At 47.7% G+C, this 23,826-nt stretch overlaps 1 protein-coding gene across 2 annotated transcripts in view; it reads right to left on the bottom strand.

Moving 5' to 3' along the window:
* The window catches only part of LOC147185623 (MAM domain-containing glycosylphosphatidylinositol anchor protein 2-like), a 91,194-nt gene that overhangs the window by 35,908 nt on the left and 31,460 nt on the right, over positions 1 to 23,826 (bottom strand). For both annotated transcript variants that reach the window (XM_086104321.1, XM_086104322.1), the window contains exons 3-8: positions 18,360 to 18,534; positions 9,777 to 9,973; positions 8,508 to 8,640; positions 8,153 to 8,422; positions 3,029 to 3,120; positions 2,714 to 2,951 (exon numbers count right to left, since the gene is read on the bottom strand). In XM_086104321.1, coding sequence (XP_085960447.1) covers positions 2,714 to 2,951; positions 3,029 to 3,120; positions 8,153 to 8,422; positions 8,508 to 8,640; positions 9,777 to 9,973; positions 18,360 to 18,534 — 1,105 coding nt within the window. The remainder of the gene's footprint in view (positions 1 to 2,713; positions 2,952 to 3,028; positions 3,121 to 8,152; positions 8,423 to 8,507; positions 8,641 to 9,776; positions 9,974 to 18,359; positions 18,535 to 23,826) is intronic.

Genomic DNA, 23,826 nt, shown 5'->3' with positions numbered 1-23,826 from the left:
TTTGATCTGCGATCTGTGTCCCGCTCAGAGACAAACAATATTTCATAAAATGGTGAGTCGTTGAACAATAATCCATACACAAGAGCTAATAAGAGGATTAATTGGCTGCTTCCAGTGAAAAGTTGATTTCTTTTTTAAACACTGGAGCTTTTAAGTCCTTTTCAGCTGTCCCTCTGTCTTTTAATCCTGACAGCATCCAGCAGGGAGGTCCGTGTCCTCGTTCCTGCTTATAAATAAGCATTAGCTGGCAGTCGGCGAGGAGTTTGGTTGGGGGTGGGGGGGCTTTTAATGAGTGTGTCACGCTTGCAAATATTAGCGAGAGAAAGTCATGAAAGCAATCTGCCTGCATCAAAAAAAAAAAAAACAACTTTTGGAATATATAAGCCGGAGCGGCGAGAGACTGTGTAAGCTCTTTTATTTTTTTTTGTTTTTCCCTGATCTCACACAGACCTGCAGCGTAATCTTCTTTGAATGCTTTTATTAAGAAGCCTAATTGCGGCTTGGGCTTTCCTGCAGCGGGAGAAAAAAAAATGTGGCACCTGACAGGCGGTGGCCCAAGAATTGTTGTTTCACATGAACACTCATATTATTAGTATCATTATTATTCATCCATTATCTGATTCACTTATCCAGGGTCATGGGGAAAACAATTTTCGCAGGGAAGCCCAGACTTCCCTTTCCCCAGCCACTTCATGCAGCTCTTCCAAGGGAAATCACAAAGTGTTCCCACGCCAGCCGAGAGACGTAGTCTCTCCAGCACATCCCAGGTCATCCCCGGGGGCCTCTTGCCGATGGGACATGCCCGAAAACACCTCACCAAGGAGGCGTCCGGATGCCAGATGCCAGAGCCACCTCATTGGCTCAGCTCTTTCTTCACCACGACATATATACAGAAACAGAAAAAAAAATCTAATTCCAGTTAAAGACGCCATCACCGGATAACATAATCATCTCAAATATTGCGCAGGAAAACGTGTTTCCAGCATGTCGCCATGATGAGACCCCAAATCTGGTTCTGTTGGAATGCTCACATCCTTTCGCTCAGTCTCCACGCACAACATGATCTAAGCCCTTCACTCGGCTCGACGACAACACACTCCAGTCATTATTTGCAGCCCACAGACTGCACTACTTCAAAGATAATGAGCAAACTTCTTTTTCCTTCTTCTTCTTGGCAAGTACAATTGATCTCGCAGTTTTGGAGCACGGGGATTATCAAAGGATTATCTAAGAATAATTATGCCCGCCAAGGTCGACGTGCCGCTTTCATGTTGGTGGTGAGGTGTGCCCGGGATGCAGCATTGTGTTTGTAAAACGTAAAAAAAAAAAAAAAAACTAAGAAAAAAAGGCTAATGGCACATGAGTGCAAAAACCAGACCTCCGCCAAGGCTGAACGATCCCGAATAGCACAAAACTGTATTTTGTCATTCATAGGACTAATTTGGTTCTTACGGGGAGCATATTACCATGAGACAGATCCACCCCCGTGAAAACAGGCTTTGTAAAACGTACAATCATTTTTTGTGGGTGTTAATAGAAAACATGAATGACCATGGCGTGGCCTAAACCTCATCCTGTTTTTATGTAGCCAAGACAAGGTCTTCTCAGCTCCCCGTTTTGATTCCTTTCGCAGCCCCTTCAGGCAGCCCCCTTTGCATTATTCATTTTAAAAAATTAGGATAAATATCCTTTCTTGCCAAGCGAATGCGAATGTTAACCCCACTTAGCCTTCCACCAAATTTGGTATGGCCGGTTACGAGCATGATCTTGCTCGAGAAGGCAGAAGCTAAGGATGTCGGAGGCTTTCAGCATTCAAAATGGGCCTCGACGAATCTCCATAATTTCTCCATGAAGCTTTCGTGCAACTTGAACTTTTAAGTCCTTTTTTTTTTTTATTCCTCCAGCAAAGCCACTTGAACTGAATTCATTTGGTATGAACCGTGTTGTCGTTTCATTATTCATGGCAAAAAAAATGAAGAAAAATGTCAAACAGATTCCGTCCTTGTCATACAAATGTGAAGGCTAACCCTACTTAGCCTTCAGCAAAGTTTCCGGGCCCGAGGTTGCTCTCTGTACATCATCTTGCTAAAGACGACATAACCTCTTTGATGGAGTTCAAAACTCTACACAAATCCTCATCCTCCCTTTAAGTAGTGCTTGTGCCAAACTGTCTGCTTCGAGTCCTTCCATAGCCCGTTTAGGCTTCAAAGCAGCTCGAATTGAATATACTGTGCACAAATGTCCCCTTACAAGTGCTAATGCTAACGATGCTATTTTCAACAACAGCGCAAAGCTTGCGGGAGGCAAGCGAACCGGCTCAAAGTGTTTTGTTCCATTCAACTCCCTTTGAGATGTGATTGACTGATGCTAAAAACGAACACAAAAGACAATCGAGACGGTTGACAGCTGATTATTTGGTTTTCCCGCAGCCTCCCATCAAACAACTTTTTTCTTCGGAATAAAGTCGTCCCGATGGAGAGAGATGGCGTCGGAATGTCGTGACACAAAGTGGATTAACGCATCGTCATCGACACGAGCACAAAGTTTGTCAGACAGCAGTATGTATTACGCTGCCTCCTGGTGGCCAAGGCACACACACGCATACCAGTCGGAGCAGCACAATGGGAGTCGATTGCTTCCGGTTCACGAGTGAGTGAGTTTGGAAACGAGGGGGGGGGTGCGGGGGGTGTTCACGGCGGCGTCTGAGGCTCACCAGTCGTGGAGGAGATGTTGACGTCGATGCTGATCTCGGGAATGCCGCCGCCCTTCAGCGCCGCCACGCATGTGTACGTGCCGAAGTCGGTGAACTTGAGGTCGATGATGTCCAGGTTGGTGGTGCCAGGCGAGATGTCCGTATCCGTCTGCGTGATGACCATGCGCTCCGAGCTGCGCAGGGCGCGGCCGTTCTTCAACCAGCTGAAGGTGAGCTCCTCCGGGGGCGTGGCCTCCACCTACCAAACACATGAAAGCTTGAATCACAATTTTTTTTTTTTTTCAAAAACTTTAGTTTGTTCTTTTACTATATTACCTGACAAGATATCTTGACTTCCCGACCAATCTGGATGTTGTCGTCATTGTGGTACGGGTCAGGAGTGATCCAGAAGCGGCCCTTTTTCAATGCTACGGGGGGGGGACATTTTTGACCTTGATGAAAATTGGTGCAAAATGAAACCTGGTTCGATTTCAATAAAGATGCTTTAAAACTGGCAAAACTTGTATCTCATTAATATCCATCAATTTTCATGCTCCCATTCCTTCCCCAGCCCGTTTAGGCAGCAAACTAGCTCCCTGGCTCAGAGGCGACTCTTTGCAGATGTTTTTTTACAAATTTTACTCACATCTTTCTCCCCCAACATCCTCCTCATTCAAATCTCCTTTTCCAACCATTTTATCAAAGCATAAATATTGGATAGCGAGGAGGCATTCCTGCAAATGACACGTACGAGCGAGATAGGTTGGCACGGCTACAAATTTTGCTGGACCGCTCAGCTCAGCGTACGTAAAGAGAAAACACATCCAGGTGAAGAGTGCTCGCGTGGTAGACTTTATCGGGCGTCGGTGTTTCGTCTTTGGGCCCACCTCCCTTTTCTGATAACCGATTCATTGCCAAAAAAAAAAAAAAGTTGCATGAATTTTTAATGAGGACTCTGTCGGAAAACAGAACTTTCCCATTTGCTGCAGAGATAAACCTGCGCTTCTGACAATTGTAGGACAATTTTCCACAACATCATGAATTTTTCACCGGCGTGTTTTGCTCAATGCGCACACACAGAACAAACTCGACTAACCTTGCAGACCTCGCTAAACTTAAATTGAGACTTTAGACAGTGAGGTTTAAGTACACAGTAAACATAGAGCTAGATTTTATGTTTAATTTAATAAAACAACAACAACAACATAATTATTATTTCTTTCCATGAAAACTGTACAGTTTGCCCACGCGAGCTTTCGAGGATTAGGCGTCAAATAAATCGCGTCAATCTATACAAGGTCTATTTTGAAATCCCATTTCTGACACCAAATATGCTTCCAAGTCACAGAAACTGGATCTCACTAAATATGCTCCCTTGCCTGACAGAGATCGAAGACAACATTGTGGGACGACTGTTTGTCGGATCCAACTGCAACACATAGTCATGCTTGAAGATGCCAGCTGGTGACACATACTGGATCCCGCTTCCGCACACGGCGAGGCGCAAAGAACATCACCGCAAGAAGGCACGCGAACATCGTCGACAAGTCTACGATCGCCCATGTGTCACTTTACAGAAATTAGCTTGACGCCAACGTCACGGTGAGAAAAATGAGATCCCGCTTCTGACACCAAACATGACTCTGTGCCCTGTGAAGGGCAAAGAACACAATAGGAAGCACACGCGCAGGACACAAAATCGCGGGGCGACCACATATGAAAATCCAATTAAATGAATCGCCATTTAAAAACGACAACTTCACCATTGAATGTACCGGATCCGACTTCTGTCGCCGAGTATGCTTCCGTGCAGCATAAAGAACACACGTGGCACAACATCGCGGGGCAACCTCGTGTCAAAATCCACCGGAACGCTCGTTGTCGCGATGAGTCACACCGAGTCTATTTTGAGATCCCGCTTCTGTCGCCGATTTGCTTCGCGGTGAGCTCGCGTGCTTGCTTGTGGAAGTAATGGGGGAGTGTCAAGTGATCACACAGAAAGGCATCGGCAACTCATGTCACACAGGTGCAACACAACAGCACCACGGGGGAGTGTCTTGTCTCTCGCACAACCACACACGAACCGTCTTCCTAGCATCGCAACGCAACAGCATGGCTGATGTGGCCACATGCAAATGAGAGAGGACGTTCCAATGTGCTTTTCCCTCCACTGGCTCTAATGAATTCCGCTGGCTTTTGTGTGAACAGGATGAATCATTATCTCCCCCCCCACGCGACTCTTTTTCTCACTCTTTGCCGTCCGTTTGTCCTCCCGTAGCTCTTCCGGCGGAAAAAAAAAAATATCAGCATGCCAGACAGGAGCGGCCTCTTCGCGGGCCAGATGGACGTTGCTCTCACCTCCTTCCTCAAGGTTAAAACTCCGAATTGGGTCGACGGGCATCGGCCAGGTGCGCCCGCCTTTCATCTCCGCCATGATCGCCCTCTGCATGCACGCTAACGCTTCGGGAAAGCCAAGGCCGCTAACGGAGGGATGAAAGTCGGAATTGTGGCTTTCAAGCTTCAGGCGCGCTGTTTGTGTCAAAGGGGTCCGCATTCATGAATGGAAATCTCGGCGGCGATTGCTCCAAATAAAAAAAAATCATAAATTGGGCCGGGAGGAAAAAGGATATCCAAAATCATGCCGCGCTTAAAAATAAATTACCGTGTGTCCACTGCAAAGCAGGGCTGGCTCCCACGTCTGCGCGTTACGCAGGGGCGGGGTTGTCCATTTGTTTGTTGATTTATTTTGGGCTGCTTACTTAGCACACGGCGTCGCTCCTGCAGCCTCTCGGCACGTTATGCCCACCCACCCGTCCTTGAGAAGCCCTAGACACACACACACGCACGCACACGCAGGCACGCCCACACAAGCAGATGGTAGCATTCCCGGCCATACTGTCCCACCAGCCGCGTAGCCTTCCAGGGCCTCGGCCTTCCCAGCAAGGCTGCTGGCGTCCGCTCCCGCTTACTGACTGCGTCCTTTTGAGGAATTTTTTTTTGGGCTTTATGAATGATAAAATGGAGTGATTTTGTTATACGGGAACGGCTTGTGTTTGAACTGGCGAGCGAGCGTCTTCTGTAGAGGAAATGGATACGTCACGCAAAACCAAAACAACGCCGGCACCAAGACATCCACTTCGCGGGGCAGCCAATTACGCGGTGCTTATCGGAATGCAATGCTACGATGCTGCAATCTGCTGCGCTTCGATTTGTTGGCTTTGATGTTGTGTTGCTCCCCTCTACGCGCGGGAAAAACGCGTGCGTGAAGCCACATCTCGAGAAGTGAACCACCGCCGCGTCGGATCCAAACAGTAGAAAAGTCCCATGATGAGGTGGACAAAAGTAGTTATTTGCCGCTATTCATTTGGCCACGTTTGGTGGACGTTTGGTCTCGTTCAATCACAGGCAGCCCATCTTGTGACATCCTGGACTTTGTTGCTCCCATATTTCTTTCTTTCCTAACCTCCTTACTTTTCCCTCAAAAGCTCTTTTTAGTCACGCTTCCTTACATCTTTCCTTCAATCGCTTCAATCCGCTTTTTGCCGTCTTCACTTCACCTCAGACCTGCACTTTTTTTTTCTCCTTTCCTTCGCCTCTTTCGGACTGCGAGTGGGGGCGCAAAACAACGTAATCTTTTGACACCCACTAAACCGAGGTCTCGCAATTTATCACTGAAGATGCGTTACTGTCAGAATGTAATTTAGAGCTCGTGTTTCTTTGCAAAGCAATTTTACTTGAGAACGTCCACTCCCCAGATATCACTGTTTGTTAGCGTACGCGCGTGTGTGTGTGTGCTGGCGCCATTTGTCACCGCCAGTGCGTATTAGCAGGGAAACTAACTCTTACGGAAAATGAAGCCGAGACGAAGCGCCTCGCCCCTCGAAACGCGCCGCGCCGCCGCCGCCGCCGCCGAATGAAACACAAGACGTCCGATCGTCGGAAAGGTTAAATAGCCATTAAGATGCACTTGCAAATGGCTATTCTTGTTTTATCGATCAGGCCTCACGTAAACACGGGCCTTGTGTGGCTCAAATTACAAGTTGGACTACATAGAAGCATTCAAAAAAAACCAACATCCATGTATAATACTCTGTATATACTGGGAGTGGAACAAGAAAGATGTGAGTACCTCAAATCTAGCCGAATCGTTCCACCTTGCCTAATATAGCGGCCCGCCGAGTGCTCACATTTAAGTCATTCACTCCCAAAGACGTTTTTAAACGTCTTTTCAGACTTGGTCCAGAATTGGTTGGTACTGAATGAGTTAAGAAGGATTGGCTGAGGAAAAGCCGAAGACCGTCTGCGAGTTCAACCGTGTGCGACGGCACATCAATAAGAACGGAATATTTACTGCAGCCATCGCCGGCGGTGACGCCCGACATCTTCTGTCTAATACAAATAAGCCGGCGGCCTCGAAAGTCGTCGGTGATATGGCGAGCGGCACAATACGGTGGAGGGGTTATCTGTCAGAAAGGGGATGGGGGGGTAGGGAAGGTGGGGTACGCTACCAGACGTGATTGGTGGATGATTTGATTTTCATGCCAGAGACTTTACAGCTGCATAAATAAAACGCCTTTCCGCACGCGGGCTTAGTTTAGCACCGAGGCGACCCCGCGAAGTAATCTCGCAGATGAAAGCGGCGTTCTCGTCAAGGGGGGGTGGGGGGGGGGGAAGCACAAGTTCAGGAACATGAAAGTCAGCCAATCTGCTCAAGTTGGATTTGGGGAAAGCGGGCGAATGCAAAGAGGGTTTCCCAGAGTGTTGTTGTTTTTGTGGGGGGATTTCAATAATTAATGCTCGACTTGATGGTTCTGAGGGACTCTCTTAAGACTCCGTCTTGGTGAAACGACCAAAATAGGAGCCGAACGCACAATCATCTTACAGATGTTCTTTGTAAGGGGAGAGATCCAAGACATGAAGTCAATATTTTTTCGTCATGTGGCCAACTCCCAACGGTCCTTCAAAAACTTGCCCGAGAGATTTTGTTCAATTGCTCCCCAAACTTCGACATCAATTCTCAACAGATGGCGGATGGCATTCCTTTTGCGAAAGATCTTCAATTTGGTGTGGGCAGAAAACAGCGAAGTTTCATGACAGAAAATTCAGCCCTCTGCAAACCGGCGTGATTTAGCAAAATAAAATCTGTCATGAAGTACACCCACAAGAAAACAGTGCTCAAAAAAGACACAGGAAGTCTTTTTTTTTGTGGTCACTTGCACATGTCTTTCAAAGATAAACTTTTTCCGAGAGAAGTTTGCAACCAAATGTGCATGACGTGTATGAGACAGAAGAACCGTGATTGGCATTAATCTGGCAAGAACTTTGTGCCAGGAAGCTTTTTTTTTTTTTTTTTTTTTTTGTGGGTCTATCATTTTGACATGCATACCCAATTTGGAGTTTCGAAGTGCAACCGGCTCTGAAGGGTGAATTAAAACAAAACAAAAAAAAGTTTCCACTCACCTCGGACAATTATGGTGGTGGACTTCTTGGCCGGGTTGCCCACGTTGTTGCTGGCCACGCAACTGTAGACGCCGGCCTCGCCCGAGCTGATGGCCGGCAGCGTGAGCGTGCCGCCCTTCACCATGCTCTTCTGCGGGAGGCTGTCGTTGGCGCTGAGCCACGTGAGGAGCGGCGACGGCTCCCCGCCGGTGGTGATGCACACCAGCGACACGGTCTGGCCGGGGTTCACCACGATGGGGTCCTCCACCAGCAGCTTGATGGACGGCGAGGCTGTCAAGATAGCAAGCAGGTCGAAATGTGATCGGGCTCGTTCGGCTGCCAATTGCCGAATTGGCACCTCAGACGAGGGCGGTACCTGTCTTGTTGGTGAGCCGGAAGATGACGCTGCGGTCGGGAATGCCGCACACGTTCCTGACGGAGGCCACACAGCTGTAGTTGGCGTAGTCTTGCGGCCGCAGGTTCTTCAGCTTCAAGATCTTCGTTTCTCCCTGCAGCTCGGACCACAAACGCGACAGCGGTATGCAAATGTGTGCCGGGACACCAACGCAGACGGTCACGACGGGGGGGATTATTTACACGTGGGGGGGGGGGACGAGGGAGGACGGGGAATAATCATATGAATGTACTGCGGCGTAGGATGGTGTCACGTTGGCATTATCCAGACGTGGAGATGACTCTTGAGTCAACAATGAGCCCTGCCACCATTTTCCAGCAACGCTGATGGACTCTGCGGGGGGGTCCTCTCCCCTGAAGCAGCTTGCTGGGCTTGTCAGCCATTATCCTCCCCCCTACGCGGCCCGGACGCCTGTGATGAGGATGTGGACCTTTGATCTAGCTGACTCCAATGCTTTGGGAGTGAAGGGGGGGTGAGCGTGGATTAAAAACAAGAGTCGGGCGCAACATGGCCGCCGTTCTTTCTGAGCACACGCATGCTTTTGAGCCAAGCAAAACAGATTTGGCTTTAATTATTATTAGTGGCAGCAGCAGTAGTTATTGGGGGGTGGGGTGGGGGGGCACAGTACTTGGAGAGTGGAGCCTTGACATACAATAGCCTCGACGGCTGATTTTTGCCTTGGGATTGGAGAAAAAAAATGAAATGAGAAGAATTTCCGAGGGAAGCCAGAAAGCACATAAAAGCCGCGTTTTGTTTGATTTAACCCCTCCTGAGTGTTGGCTCATTCAGAGCCTCCAAAATGGCATTGCTGAATACGCGATCTGTCGCAATCCTTTTCCTTGGTGGCATTTCAAACATGTTTACAGGAGGGTGGAAAAGGCCAGCCCCCCCCCCCCACCCCCCTCCCCATCCCACCCCCGTCACCTCTCGTTCTGCCTGCACCTCCTCGGCATGGTTACGCGCAGCAGTGCGGCTCCAACCCGCCTTTCAGATATAAAATCAGCCACCGGAAATCATCTCCGGTTTAATTAATCACATTCCGCATGCTAAATTCGGCGATTAGCACATCGTCACGACTGCTGGGCAGGATCTTCACACCTCCAAAACTATCAGTTTTTTTTCAGGAAATGTAAAAATATTTCAACCCTTTCATGCACCCTGTCACCTGATAACAGCTGAGAACATTTTTCACAACTCTGACTAGTCCGCACCGCGCCGCGTCTGTCTTACCTGCGTGAAAAAGGGCTCGTAGATCTCCACGCCCTTGTCCGAGCCCTGGGTCAGCACTTCGCGGCCGCGGTGCCAGCTGTAGCGAACCGGCGGGTTGGAGACGGCCACGCAGCGCAGGAAAACCGTCCGCTCGTAGTAAAACTGCTCCTTCGCCTCCCCAATGCTCTGGTGCACCGTCACCACCGGCTCATCGAGATCTGGGAAGCAAAAATATGGAGCAGAGGATCAACGGGGTGTAAGAGGCTTCGGTTAGCGGGTTCCTGCGCCTGCTGGATTGCGAAGCTCTCAGTCGATGTGGCACGTGGCACCTGTTCCGATTAGACTTGACCTTCAGGACGCGCTCAAGCGCCTGTCACACTGCCCGCTGAAGACGGTCATTTTTCCTTCGGCGGTCTAAATTGACCCGTGAATTTGCCAGTTTCAGACTTATTAGGGATCGGGTGTGAAATATGACTCCCCCCCCAGCCTGTCATGCTAATAGCACAAAAGGTGAGACGGAACAGGTATTCGATTGGTGAATTGCCCGTCTCGACGGGAATTTCACTGCTCTTGGCCTGCTGAAAAAGCAATTGTTGCAGTTCTGTGTGAGTCTGAGACGGAGTAAGCGGGGGGGGGGTCGACACGCACATTTGCTGACTTCCGGAATGCCGGTATCAGGGTTTCAAGTTTGAACACCAAAGACCCGCTTTTCCCATGTCCAAAGCAATAGTTGCTGTTCCCGTTGAATCGAAATGTGGACGGCGTGAGACGGCTCGACTTGAGGAGTTCTCATCCACTCATCAATTCGCTGGCTTTTTCACCGTTTGCTGTGCTGACACAGAATGGTCAGCCATTTGAGGGAAAAGGCACTCTCGGCTGATTGAATGGATTGAAAAGGTAATCACCTTAACCGGCCGGCGGCGTCGAGTCCTTTAGCATGCTAATCGGCACCGTTTCAAAGAACCCATCTACCGGGTCATCTCGCTTCCCTTTTTCATCTCTATTTTTCGATGTCACCGGTGGGGGAGGCAACACAAGGGGAGAGGATGAACATATGCCTCTGCCAAGGAATGCTGATTCCTTGCGTTTCATTAAAGACGTGTTCTGCCCCTGCAGCCCCTTAATCAAAATCTAGCAGTGGTCAATACTTCACCCAGGATCCATTACGGCATCTCAGGTAAGAGCAATTACCTTTGACGAGGGGAGGGGCGGAGGAGGAAAGAGGGAGGTGATGGGGGAGATTGCGGAGGGGGGGGGTGTTCTCAGGAGCTTTTAAAGTAAATACAACCATTCATTACAGACAACTTGGCCTGCCTGCCTTGTCTTCTGTTTCCTGTAGTCCGTTTGCAACACACACACACACACACACACACACACACACACACACACACACACACACACACATCTGTTATCCTGTGGTCATTACCAATACATTTCCAGAAAAAAAAGAAAAAAAGAATGGACTTCAGACATTTCCTTGAGGAACTCCACTTGTAAAATTTGTATCCGAATATTTGTTAGATCAGACGGACACCGCCCGTTGCTTTGACATGCGCATAGATGGTTATCAGTTGGCTCCGGAGCAAAGTAATCAGGGCTGAAGATGAAGTGGATGGCTTCCATCTTCAAATATGGAAATATTTGCTGCGCGATGAAAAAAAGTTGATGAGTTCCAATTAATATTCCACCCCCATGAACTGCTATGGAAAGACGCCGCCGCATGAGTGCAATTAGCTCCTGTAGTCACGCCCGGATGGCCTGAGATCCAGAGGATGTGAAAATGTTGCTTTTAATGGTAGTCACGTACCTTTTGAAGAAAAAATAGCCTTTCATTCCGGAAGATTTTTTTTTTTTGCGGGCCTTACAAAAACATTTGTCGGACAAATAGGCAGACAGGTTGGGATGAAGGACTCAAGAAAGGTGCTTCATTATCACATCAAAACTTCCTTTCATGTACGCCAGCACCACGCCGACAGCAGACCTTTTTCTTCTTCTTCTTCTTCTTCTTCTTCCTTTGTCGCCTCTTGGGTGTTCTTCTAGCGCAGAATTTCTCCCCCTTTTTTCCTACTTTGATATCGTTCTTTTTCGCTCGTCTGATCCGCTGAGATGAATCAGAATAGAAAACGCAACTCGGACGACGCCGTCAAATCTTGAGCGTTCCGTGCCAGGGGATTGATATCACGATACGGCGATCGTCGATGAATTGCGGAAAAAACGCGATACGTCACAAGAACTCTGCACGACACAATATCGGTCAAAAGCGTGACGTTTTACTCGTCAAACACACGACAGACAAAATCGACACGTCACAGTCTCACCATTTGGCGGCAAGCGCAAACCTGAATCGAATCCGGGGAGCTGCAGCGTTCTCTGCCGCAGTTTTCTCATCGAGTTACGTCACCGAATATCATTTGAATTGTTTCCATTCACGGTCGCTTTCAAAGTTTCGTGCATTTGCTGATCCAATAACACAAGCGAAGAACTCGAGTCTTTGGCACTGCTCGCAAGAAAAACACTTTTTTCCTCCCCCCAGATACTGTAAATAGGAAGAGAACGCAAGAGTGCACTCTGCTCAATGGTCCACTCGGCTACTCTTTCATGAATGCGACGCCAGTCTAGACTAAATGACACACGCACATGCACGGCACAGACCGGCTAAAGATGACAAACGGCAATGGAGCGTCTGGAGCGTCGTGCGTCGAGAAATCATACGGCCGCAATCTTAAATGTGATACGGCAGACAGCATTGCGTGTGTGAGCGCGCGCACACTCGAATGCATTACCACCGTGCTGGTCAAGAGGCTAATAAGCACTATTAGTGATCTATAACTTCCACCCGGCGTGCTGATGGAACACATGAATCCAAGCAGGTAATTTTCCATCTCGCCAGCACTGACCTCTATCTCCGCAATAACCCGCTCCTCCCGCTCGCCACGTCTATCTGCGGATGGATGTGCTTTTGTAACAGTCGGCGTGAACGATAGGCCCCGCTCTGATGATGATGATGCCGCCACCTGCGTGAGCGAGATATCTTGGGCAATGTGGCTCTCCGAGGGCAGGGAGATATGGGGTGGGGAGGGGGGGGGGGGTGTAGCGCTGACTCGGTCGGATCCCCAAATATGGTGGCCGCACAGAAACGGAGCCGCGTCAACAGAATTAAGCGGCAAGTAGCTGGCAAATGTGCATTTGCGTTCGCTTGGACTGTCTTGACTCCCGGTCGTGGCGATTGCTACTGCAGCGGTTCACATAGCTGGTTATTGAGGAGTGTGGGTGGCGGGGGGGGGGGGGATAGGCTATGCATATCACAGTGAATCAATAAAACTGACCAAAAAAAACCACCATCAGGGTCTCAAGGCTGTGCAGCAAGTGCAAACCTGTAAGAGAACAACTCGCATCTTAAACGACAAACGCAATGACAAATTTTGTCAAATTGACTATAAACCAAAAAAATAGACCTTGTGACGGTCTTACGAACTTACAGCTGGTGCAAAACTAAATCGATGCATCACATGATAGCTCACAGATTAGGCTCCAAAGAATGACTTCATAAAATGTGCGATCAACAACGAAATAAGACGTCGGCGTGGTCTCGCAGCCATGCAGCGAGGCAAACCGGGATAGCCATTAGAACACAGTTCACATCTCAGCCAACATAAACTTTATCAAGCCAGACACCTCATTGACATAAATTCCCGCTTCAATCGACTACATTAACGCCCGCAGCCAATTATTTACGGAAACGTAGTAATCCACAACCAAAAGCAGCGCTTCCTCCACTTTCAGCGTGCGCATCAACAGTGGGCATCGCGATCGGCCGATAAATGTGCTTTTATTCCATTAGCGTGCATCATCAAATAGATTATGTTGACCAACAAAAAGGCGGGAAGCCTTTAATGCGCTTTTAATTGGTGCAGACTTAGTGGCTCGTAACTGCACGAATGCGTATCGCCGCTTCGCTACGAACAAAGTTACGATGCGGTCTAGCGCAAGCGCGCGTGACTAGCTTGTAATTATTCATTAGGCAAAGGCTAGGAGGAAATCGGAGCCAATCTCAACTGAGGCCAAAAGGAAGTCACTTCCAGGAAAAGCCCCCAAGAAAAAGGGGGAATGTTTATAAAAAAAAAGGGACTGTTGTGGATTGAGAGTGGGGGGGGGGGGTGGGAACAGGATTCTATAGAAATTTTAAGTCATGGACGAAACAGAACATCCACTCAGCCAGCCATTCAATTTGGACAAAAACACAATGACCAAAAAACAAATGAAAAATAAATATAAATCAATACAAACCAAACAAAGAGTCATAACGATGACAAAAAAAAAATACAAATAGAACAAAATAAAATCAAAATTCAACTTGGACAAAAAAAAAAAACTAAGAGCAGAAGAATAAAAATAAATTAACACAAACACACAAAAAAACGTGAAACTGAAAACCACACTTTAAACAAAAAGCAAAAGAAGAACAAAACAAAAAATGGACAAAATAAGGAACAGAAAAAATCCAAATTATAAAAACAAAATATAAACCCTCAATATTTAAAAAACAAAATACGAGGAAAAGGATTAAACTCATAAATACTTCAAAAGTGAACAAAGCACAATACAAACAAAGATTCAACAAACTAATTGCATTCATATAAAAACAATGAACAACATTGAACACAAACTAAAACAGATCAAAAGATGCAATGTAAAATCCCCCAAATGAAGCAGAAAACTTGTTTCAACTCTTAATTCTAAAACTATGGATGAGAAATCTAACTCGGCAAGTCATTTGGAGTCATTCCAGGCCAAACTAAATGCTAAATAGAACAAATGGAGGGTAAAAATCAAGTGTAGGGGGAAAAAAAATTGCTGGCGTTAATCTCATTAGCATATCGGACACAAACACAGTCAATTAGAAAAGAGGAAGTGAGGTTGAGACAATCCTCTGATAAGTCCTTGAGAGACTAATGGGCAGTCGCGAAGCGCCGTTACCTCCATTAAGCAAACATTTCCATAATGTACGCGGAATGCTGCGATCCACGGTAGGATGGCATCCAGACAAGGCTCGGATCGCTCCATCTGCACCGTCGCATTTATCACGTCGCCCTCATTTACATCCAAAAGCACTTAAGAGAAGCTTTGCGCGCATCTTCTCCAACATCTATCAGGAGACTTGGAAGGTGCGGCTTGGCGGGCCTGTCAAAAATTTTGATTCCGCCACAAGGTTTCAAAAATAGGATGGAATCGTGCAAAAACATCTGCTGTGTTTTTGTTGTTGTTTTTATGGGGGGGGGGGGGTGTTTTACTCTTGACAGATGACGTTCCTCATGTTCGGAATTAAAATTGTATTTTTATTAGGTCCCAATTTTGTAGAAATGGGATCATATTTCGAGGTCTGGCTAAGTAGCTGCGGAAATGGACGAAATGGCTGCTTCAAATCAAAACTACCTCCTACGTCTTTTGGGGCATGGCTTTCCAAGACTTTGTTTTGTGGGTTCGGTAGCAATTGAAAACAAACCCGAAGACATCTTTGCCTTTGAAGAACACCTGCAAATGACAGAAACGAGCAAAAAGAACCTAAAAGTGGCTGACGCAAAACAGAACTGCTTACACTTCCTGCTCATTTTTTACAGCGTGGGACTTTTTGATGAGTCCAATTATGGTCGACGTGCCGACAAAAATTCATGATGCGAAGCAAAACCGGCTTTGGGGCCTGAATTTTAATGTCCTCGAATGGAGCGCATGCACACCAGTTTCGCCATGTCGTTGACGCCAGACGAACGTTCGAAGATGTTGCGTCAGGAATTAACCCTTTCATGCACCATGTGACCTGATCACATGATAAGCTGTCCACTGTAGCAACCGCAGTCCAACGAAGGGGTTAAGACCCCCCCGCCTAGTGTTAAGCATGTGTGCACTGAGCATAGTCACTCCTCATTTGGATTAGTTCGGTTTGACTAAACAAACCACTTTTGCATTGTTTCCCCGCTAAGACGTCAGAATTATGCAGCATTGCGCCAAATTTGACAGGCGTCACTTCGCCGGCGTCCGCTTGCTTCTCCCTCGCTGCCAATAAAACAGATCAAGTGGATTAAACACACTGTCACTCCCACCTCCTGCTCCGACTTTAAAAAAAATTAAAAAAAAGTGTTTGCATTTTGACCGGATCCCCTACGGGAACTCACGTTCGCCGCTGCAAACCTCCTTGAGCTATAGTGGTCAATGAGTTCCCGGAGCCTGAAATGAGCCGGCTGCCCCCCCCCCCCCCCCCCCCCCCCCGCGCACAACTCTTAAGCCCTCTTCAATCAGCCAAACATTAGCCGCTGCGGCAAAATGCACGCCGGACAAAATCAAAGGAAAACGAGAAACGAAACGAGCCCCTGGCAGGGGGAGGGAATAAATAAATAAATAAAAACAGGAGCTCCATAAGCTCAGGATCGATCCGTTTTAAGAGTTGGGGCCAGTTTGTTTTATTAACTTTGTTCCGGACCGCCCCCCCACGGAGCGCAAACAACAGAGGTGTCAGCAGGTAGAAAATGCACTTTGTTGGACTAAATGCGTTAGCGCAGAGTTGGCGGTCGAGCAATCATCGGGCTCCCGCGGGCCGCCGGCTTGGGTTATCAGCATCAATGATGGCTTCCCGTGTCATCGCGCCTCCATCCGCCATCCATCTTGCCGTCGAAATGTCCTTTGATTTCTATTGATGGTGAGTCACGCCTTTATGAAGCTGGCTTTGATCTAATAATAGCCGCATATATGAATAAAATCTTGGGAAGTGATTCTTCCGAAACCAAAGGGCCTGGATTCGAAGGGGCGGCGGCAAAACCTCAGGTGTCAAAGTCAAGGCCCGGGGGCCAGATCTGGCCCACCACGTCATTTTATGTGGCCCGCCAAAGCAAATCAAGCATGTCAAGTTCCATGATGCTTGCTTTGATAAGACTTCCTATGTCTTTTGCTGCTTGGCTTCTTGAACCAGGCTAGTGCAATGCTAACCAAGGTCTTCCAAAACAACCGCAACAGACCAGTTTGTTCTGCGAGTCATGAAAGACGTGTGTGACCTGACACTCGCGTACCTGCGATGTCAGAATGATCACTCCCAAAGCTATGTTCTGCGTGGCATGAAAAAAAAAACATGCTCATGTATCAAATTGCTGTTGTTGGGGAGGTCTGGCTACAAAACAGCAGTTTTAGCGTTAATTAATTACAACAAAAAACAATGTACACGCAAAGCTGCTAAGAATAGCCCATCAATTAGCGTCACCCCCGGGGGACAACGGCAACATTGCTCGGGCGAAGTAACTAGCGTGCAAGGCCACATGCAAGAGCGTCATATTAAATAGGCGTGAAAAAAATCCAAGTCCACCTTTTGTTCAAATATGAATCAAAATAAAAGACACCATCTTCTTGAAACGTGAAAAGATTAAATATACTCTTCACATGTTCAGACCCAAACAATCCCGGATGTGTCTTATTTCTGAGACGGAAAAAATATTTGGGGGAAAAAAACAATTGTGTGGGTGCGCAAACTATTTCTTGCTTGTAGCTTTCTGTTATGAACGGCAAAAACATCGCGCAATCCCGAGTTCAACTCGAAGTGACGTACGACGGAAAATGTATTTACCTTTCATGACGTACGCTGTCTGCGAAAATCAAGTAATCAATTGCCAGCACACATTTGGTTTGACACCGTACATCTACATTCACTTATACAAACACACATATACATATATTTGATTTATTCATGCTGCGCTTTGCATGGAGAGTAAATTCCCTCTCCGACATGCCAGCTCATTCCATTATGGCTTACGTTGCGTTCATCTTCAAGTTCTCCCTTGGGAGCGCAATTAGAGCTTTCTGGTTTGTATTTACTCGTCCCCCCCGGAGCAACCTCAAACTGTCAGCAAGGCGAAGTGGAAGACCTCTTTTGATTCCTCCACCAACCACCCCTCCCAGAAATGAACAGAATTGACCGCTGGGATCGTCCCCCTCAATGAAAGTGGCTTTTACTCGTATTGGGAAAATGGCATCCGATGGAAGAAGAATGAGACGCCAATGATGGATTTCAGGATTAGATTAATGTGAGGATAACCTTCACCCTAAAGCATAATTCCCTAAACCCAAATTGGGAGGATAAAGGATTTGGAGTTAGGTGTAGGGTTTAGGTCAGGAAGTACGATACGTGACCTCTGCAAATAAGAAAGTACGAGGTGGCATAAGGATAAGAGGCTCATCTTCATGCACAGACACAGACGTACAGACTGCCGCCCAGAGATTCCAAAAAATGAGTTTTAAGAACCTTCCGAGTCAAAGTGGCTTGACTCGCATTCGTCCCCTGCCACATCTGTCAACGTCTTTGACTCGCTCTGCTCGCTGAGACTTCACAAAAAATCAACCATGATGTCTCTCATAGCGGAGCGTTCCGCGGAACAATCTCAGCCCGCCATTTTTTGCGACTTTACCTTAAAACGTTACAACATTATAAAAAGACCGCTGCTGGCTGCACTGTTGAGTGTTTTAGAACGCTACAAACACACTAGTAAAGCTTTTTTTTTTTTTTGTTTTTGTTTTTTTTCCGCAGGTCGCTACTAGCTAGCGGCATTAAGGTTTTCGTTCACTCACAGTAGACGTCCACCCGAATGGACTTGATGGCGGGCGAGCCGAGGCCGTTCTCCGCCTTGCAGTAGTAGCGCCCGCCCTGCGTCCTCAAGATCTTGGCGATGTGCAGCGTCTCGTTGAAGACGCTGGAATCCTGGAAGCGGTCCGACACGCTGCCGGCCGTCTTGGTCCATCGGATCTGGAAACACAAAACACGGGTTACATCGGCCGTTCCCCCCGCAAGAACCTCACAGCGGCGCTCACTTTCACTAAGTGACGGGGAACCCCCCCCCCCCCCCCCCCCGTTAGCCTCTGGCATGGCTGTGTAATGAAAGGTGAAATAGCAATACTCCCTAACACCGGCTTGTAATTGACTCCATCATGGCCCTCCCTTGTCCTCATTAAAGCACGCGGCATGAACAGGTAGAGTGACGAGTGCGGCCCGAGGGCTCGGCGAGCGCGTTCGGAGGCAGCCGGCGTAAGGCTCCAGTCGATGGCTCATCCTTAAGTAAGCCGCAGATGGACTAACTTTTGCCCGGAGAGCTTCGCATCGCATCTGACTGACGACCGTCTGCAAAATTAGAATCCGATCCTTCCTCGCTGGATGCTACGCTAGCATCAGCAGTGCAGCATCCTGATAACATCAACGCGGATAGCATCGGATGGAACAAGGATATCGGTGCATTCGCTGACATCGAGTCGGGGGAAATTTCCTGCTGCCGTTTCTGTTGTTTTGGGATCTTGTCTGCACCACCCAGAGGTGGACCGGGACCGTCTCTGATGGGTGGCTACAAACCCGATAACGTCGCCCTGTATCAGATGGAGCCTGAGGTGAAAGGAGGGTATGTTGAGAAGTTGTTTGAGGCTAATGTTGTGACCGCGCGTGTCCTATAGAAGCAACAGACGGGGGAGAGACTCGAAAATAATTATTTGCTGACAAAGCAGTCGCGGTCGCAGCCCCCCCCCCCAAAAAAAATCAACTTTGTCAACAAAACCACTTCGTCAAAATAACCACTGACATAAGAAACACACTTTAGACCAGCAAAAAATAAAAATAAAAAATAAAAAAAATTGAAGGACAAACATAAGTAGCCTGCAGAAACTAAATGACTCATAATCCTAACGAGGGACGAAACAAATCGGTGGGGGGGAAAAAAAAGCTTCTCTGAATTCCAAATAGTCCGACTTCCCCGAGTGGAGCACAATCTCATTTTTGTGCAATAAGCAAACGCTGCGCCCGCCACACTCTGCGTGTCCCACAGCAACATTTAAGAGCATCTGTGACCATTAAAAATAAAAAGGGCTCTAAATGAGCACCCCGAAGAGAGAATACTTCTCGTGGCCCGATTCAAAGCCACGAAGATGGAAAAAAGCACTCCGCACAGTGAAGAAAGACAAAATAAAACGCCAACTCAGCAAATGATCGATGCTAACCGGTGGAAACGGCGCGAGTTCATTAAAAGTTGAACCCGACCGGCATAAATTACAAGTTTTTAGGAATTTCCGCATCGCCTTCGCGCACGCACAGAAGGATCTCAAATCCAGAAGGAAACCGGCTTGCGTCGACCTCAGCAGAAACCTCACAATCTAAGATTGGGAAGTTTTCTTAGCCTCAAGCTATTTTGATTTGTTTTTGTTGTTGTTGTTTTTTTTCCATGGGAGCACCTGGAACCAGACAGAAGGATGCCCGCTGAGAACGGTTTGACCTTCTTGGCTTTTAAGTCGTGCATCACAAAACATTCTTGATCCGAGAGCGGATTGGCGAGATTCAAGCGATGATGATCATCATCATCATCATCACTTTTCCCATCAACACTGGCAGCGCTGCTTTATTATTTCTTTTTGCTCTTATGATACCGCCCCCCCCCTTGTTCTCCCCCGTGACTGTGTGGGTTTTCTCCGGGTACTCCGGTTTCCTCCCGCATTCCAGAAACACGCGCGGCAGGTTAATGGAACACTCTAAAATGTCCCGAGGGGTGAGTGTGAGCGCGAATAGTTGTTCGTCTATGTGTGCCCTGCGATTGGCCGGCAACCGGTTCAGGGCGTCCCCAGCCTACAGTTCGAAGATGGCTGGGATAGGCTCCAGCGCACCCCCGCGACCCTTGTGAGGATAAAGCGGATCAGAAAATGGAAGGATGGACGTATGTTATGTGCTTTAAAACAGTGGTCCTCAAACCTTTTGGGTCCATGTTTTTATTTTTTTCCTCCCCTCAAGGACCCCCCTCACATAATCCGAAATCCGATTAAACATAATTCCCGTTTGCACCACTAAATACCATGTGAATTATTGATTGTTTTTACATTTCAACCTAAATATTCATGTCACGCTTCATAAAAAGCCACATCTCCAGACCCCAGCTTGAGAACCACTGCTATAAAAAAAAAAAAAAAAACACAAAGCATGACAGCACTTTCCTTCCTGCGTGCAACAGTAAAGTCGACAATGTCCCCCTAATTTAATTCCGACATCGCAATAAAAGGATCAACATTCGCTTATGAAGAAAGCGCAAGCCAGCCCAGATTAGTCCGAGCGGCGGCTGAGGCCGGCGCGTGCCGCGATGCCCCGGCAAGGGCTAATTGAAATGCGCCCGACGTCTGCTCTTATGGCGGCGCGGCATGCGGCAGCACGCGTCCGCTGCCGGTGAATCTCCCATAATTCCTGCTGCAAGGCATCCCCCCCACCCCCCCACACCCCTTCAACCCGGGCCGTGTGACGCTTCCCTAATTGCTCACCGCGTTTCCTTTTAGGCACCCCGCGGCGGCCCGTGCCACTCAGCCACACAGCCGACTGTGGCTGAGCATCACAATCAACCGATCAGACTCGGCGAAGCCGGGGTTGCAAATTACAGAGCGCGAGTGCGGGGACGACAGGTCTATATTAACGGAATAGAGGCCCCGACCCTTTTGCGACATGGTCCAATGGAGATCTGGATATCTGGACGTGCCCGACTTGTCGGGAGGAAATCAAAACACACGGCGGCCCGACGTGCAGGTAATACGTCCAGTTGCAACCCGTTGAGTCGGTGGCGCGGTGTCATGCGGGTGCGCGACGGAGGCGGAAATGGGTGGAACACAAACGGTGATAAAATAGGAGATGAAAACGACAATGGCGAGACCAAGGAGAGCACTGAATAAAAAATATTTAACTCATTCAGTCCCAGCCAATTCTGGACCAAGTCTGAAAAGACGTTCAAAAACGTCTTTGGGAGTGAATGAGTTATGGACAAAACAGCAATGAAAAGAAACGAGGGGGTGTGGGCGTTGAAAATGACCAGATAGAGTGTTGAAAGGAAAAAAAAAAAGATGACGATGATTCTTGGGGGAAAGAAAAAGCATCAAATTGCGCTGAGTGCTTAAAAAGAAGCCGGAACAGAAAGTGCTGAAAAGAAACATCTCCGAATTAAAAAAAAAAAAAAAGCCGAAACATTTATGGCGAGATGGAAAATTGAACAAAAACAACATCGACAGACAACACAGCTCGCTGGAACGGAAAACAAAAAGTCGGAGCGGCTAGCGGGCTGAAAAAGAAACATCGATTGAGGAATGGTAGCTGAGGCTGAATGTTACCTTTCGCGATCTCACTTTTTTTTTTTTTTTTTTGGTAACGCCGAGGCTTTTCACTGCAGGTTGAATGGCGAGCGAAGGTTGAGAGTTAAAGCGTGGCGCCTTTTGAGGAAGCTCACAAGGCACGCCGCGAAAATAAGAACGGTTGACTAGGCGTTCAAACAAAGGAAGCATCTGTTGACACCGCCGCCGAAAGCCGAGCGGCTTGGGAACTTTCGGGAAACAGATCACATACGCCGACAAGTCTGTCTCCGAGTGAAATATCCAAAAGGCCAGAGGTCGGCCTATTTGTACTCGCTGACCCGTGGCGGCGTGAGTTGAATCTGGACGGAGAATAATTGAAACAGAAGACGCAGGGGGAGACAAAAAAAAAGAAAAAAAGAGAGAAAATGTGTTTGCAGTGTGCGGTGGCAGGCTGTATGAGGCGGGTAGTCAAACATGGCCGTGTGGACATAATGGATGGAAGCCAGGCCCAAAAGGAGACGAGGGCAGATGGCTTCATCATCGCCGACTCTTTTTAACGAGAGCGGCGGCCAAAGAGCAGAAGTCATCCGAGGATGAACGGTCCGAATCAGAGAGGACCGATGAAGAGGTTTACGCTTTTCTTTTTTTTTTTTTTGCTCGGCTACGGGAGACTGAAAAGCAAAGTGTGATTGCTTTCGTGGAGTCAAACTCATGAGGTAGAGTGTCGGAAAAAGAAACAACAAATTCCATGGGTGAAAAGCATATTGGTAAAGCAGGTAAAAGCGACGTAGCGGGTCAAACAAAACCGAGTGGAGAAAAGGAATGTCAAAGGGGGAAGCTAACTGGAAAAAAAAAAACATCTACAGATCAAACAGGCCGTGCAGAGTTCTGAAAAAAAAATCCACAAATAAGACAGAACGGGCAGAGCACCAAAAAGTAACACAGGCCCCAAAAAAAAAAAAAAAAAAAAAAGTTACAGATGAAAAAGGAACAGGTGGAATGCTGAAAAGAAAACCTTAATAGATGAACCAGACCCAGGTCGAGCTCTGGGAAGAACATCTGTGGATGGACCAGATTTGCGAGAGCCCCCGAAAAGAAACACCAATTGACCGAAAGAGGAGGTCGAACGGCGAAAAAGAAACATGCAAAGAAAAGCAACCGTGTGGCGCTCAGAAAATGTGATGACCAGCAATTAAAAAGCAGCCTCACAATTTTCTTGCAGTATCCCAAAAATAAAAATAAAAATAGAAAATCAATATTCTCTCTGCTCGGGATGTGTACTATCGACCAAATTGGTGGTGGTGAGGGGGGGGGTGGGGTTATGCAAATGAATGCAAATGAGCTTGCTGCTGTAAAGATTTACAGCACGGTTCCCGCATGATTTGGGGTGTGCCGGCGAGCAAATTGGAAGCAACGTCGGGCGAGTGTTTAAAAGGTTAGCGTGTGTACATTCTGCCAGTGTTTGTAAATGTGATGACGGCTGACATTTGTCTCTAAATGGACTAAGTTAGCTGGCATTTAACTGCCAGCGGCCCGATTGGCTGGGTGCAGCCCCCCCCCCAACCCCCTCTCCCACCCAACCCCCCTAAAGAACCCCAAAACAAGCCGCAGTGCTACTCTGACATTCAAAGGGTGTTAAAGGGGCAGTCAAGTGAAAAATTGTCCTTACAACATGTTCTATGCGCCCCCCCTCCACCCCCATAAGTCGAAAAACAACATTCTGATTAATATAATGTTTGTGGGATATAAATTAGGGGAAAACAAATTATCCATCTAAGGGGGGGGGGGCGGCCATTTTGCCACTTGCTGTCGACTGAAAATGACATCATCGTTGCTCAGGTAACGACCAATCACAGCTCACCTGTCTACCGATCACGGTTATGTGACGTTGCGAGCTGAGCAACAAACACAAAACGTTGTTGCGGCACTCCATTTTCTTTACGCCCTGATACGCCACGGTCTC

The sequence above is a fragment of the Hippocampus guttulatus genome, chromosome 23 (assembly GCF_054856545.1).
Source record: "Hippocampus guttulatus isolate MCC_2025c chromosome 23, RoL_Hgut_1.0, whole genome shotgun sequence".
NCBI classification, from domain to species: Eukaryota; Metazoa; Chordata; class Actinopteri; order Syngnathiformes; family Syngnathidae; genus Hippocampus; species Hippocampus guttulatus.
This window is presented reverse-complemented; position numbering and strand designations above follow the sequence as displayed.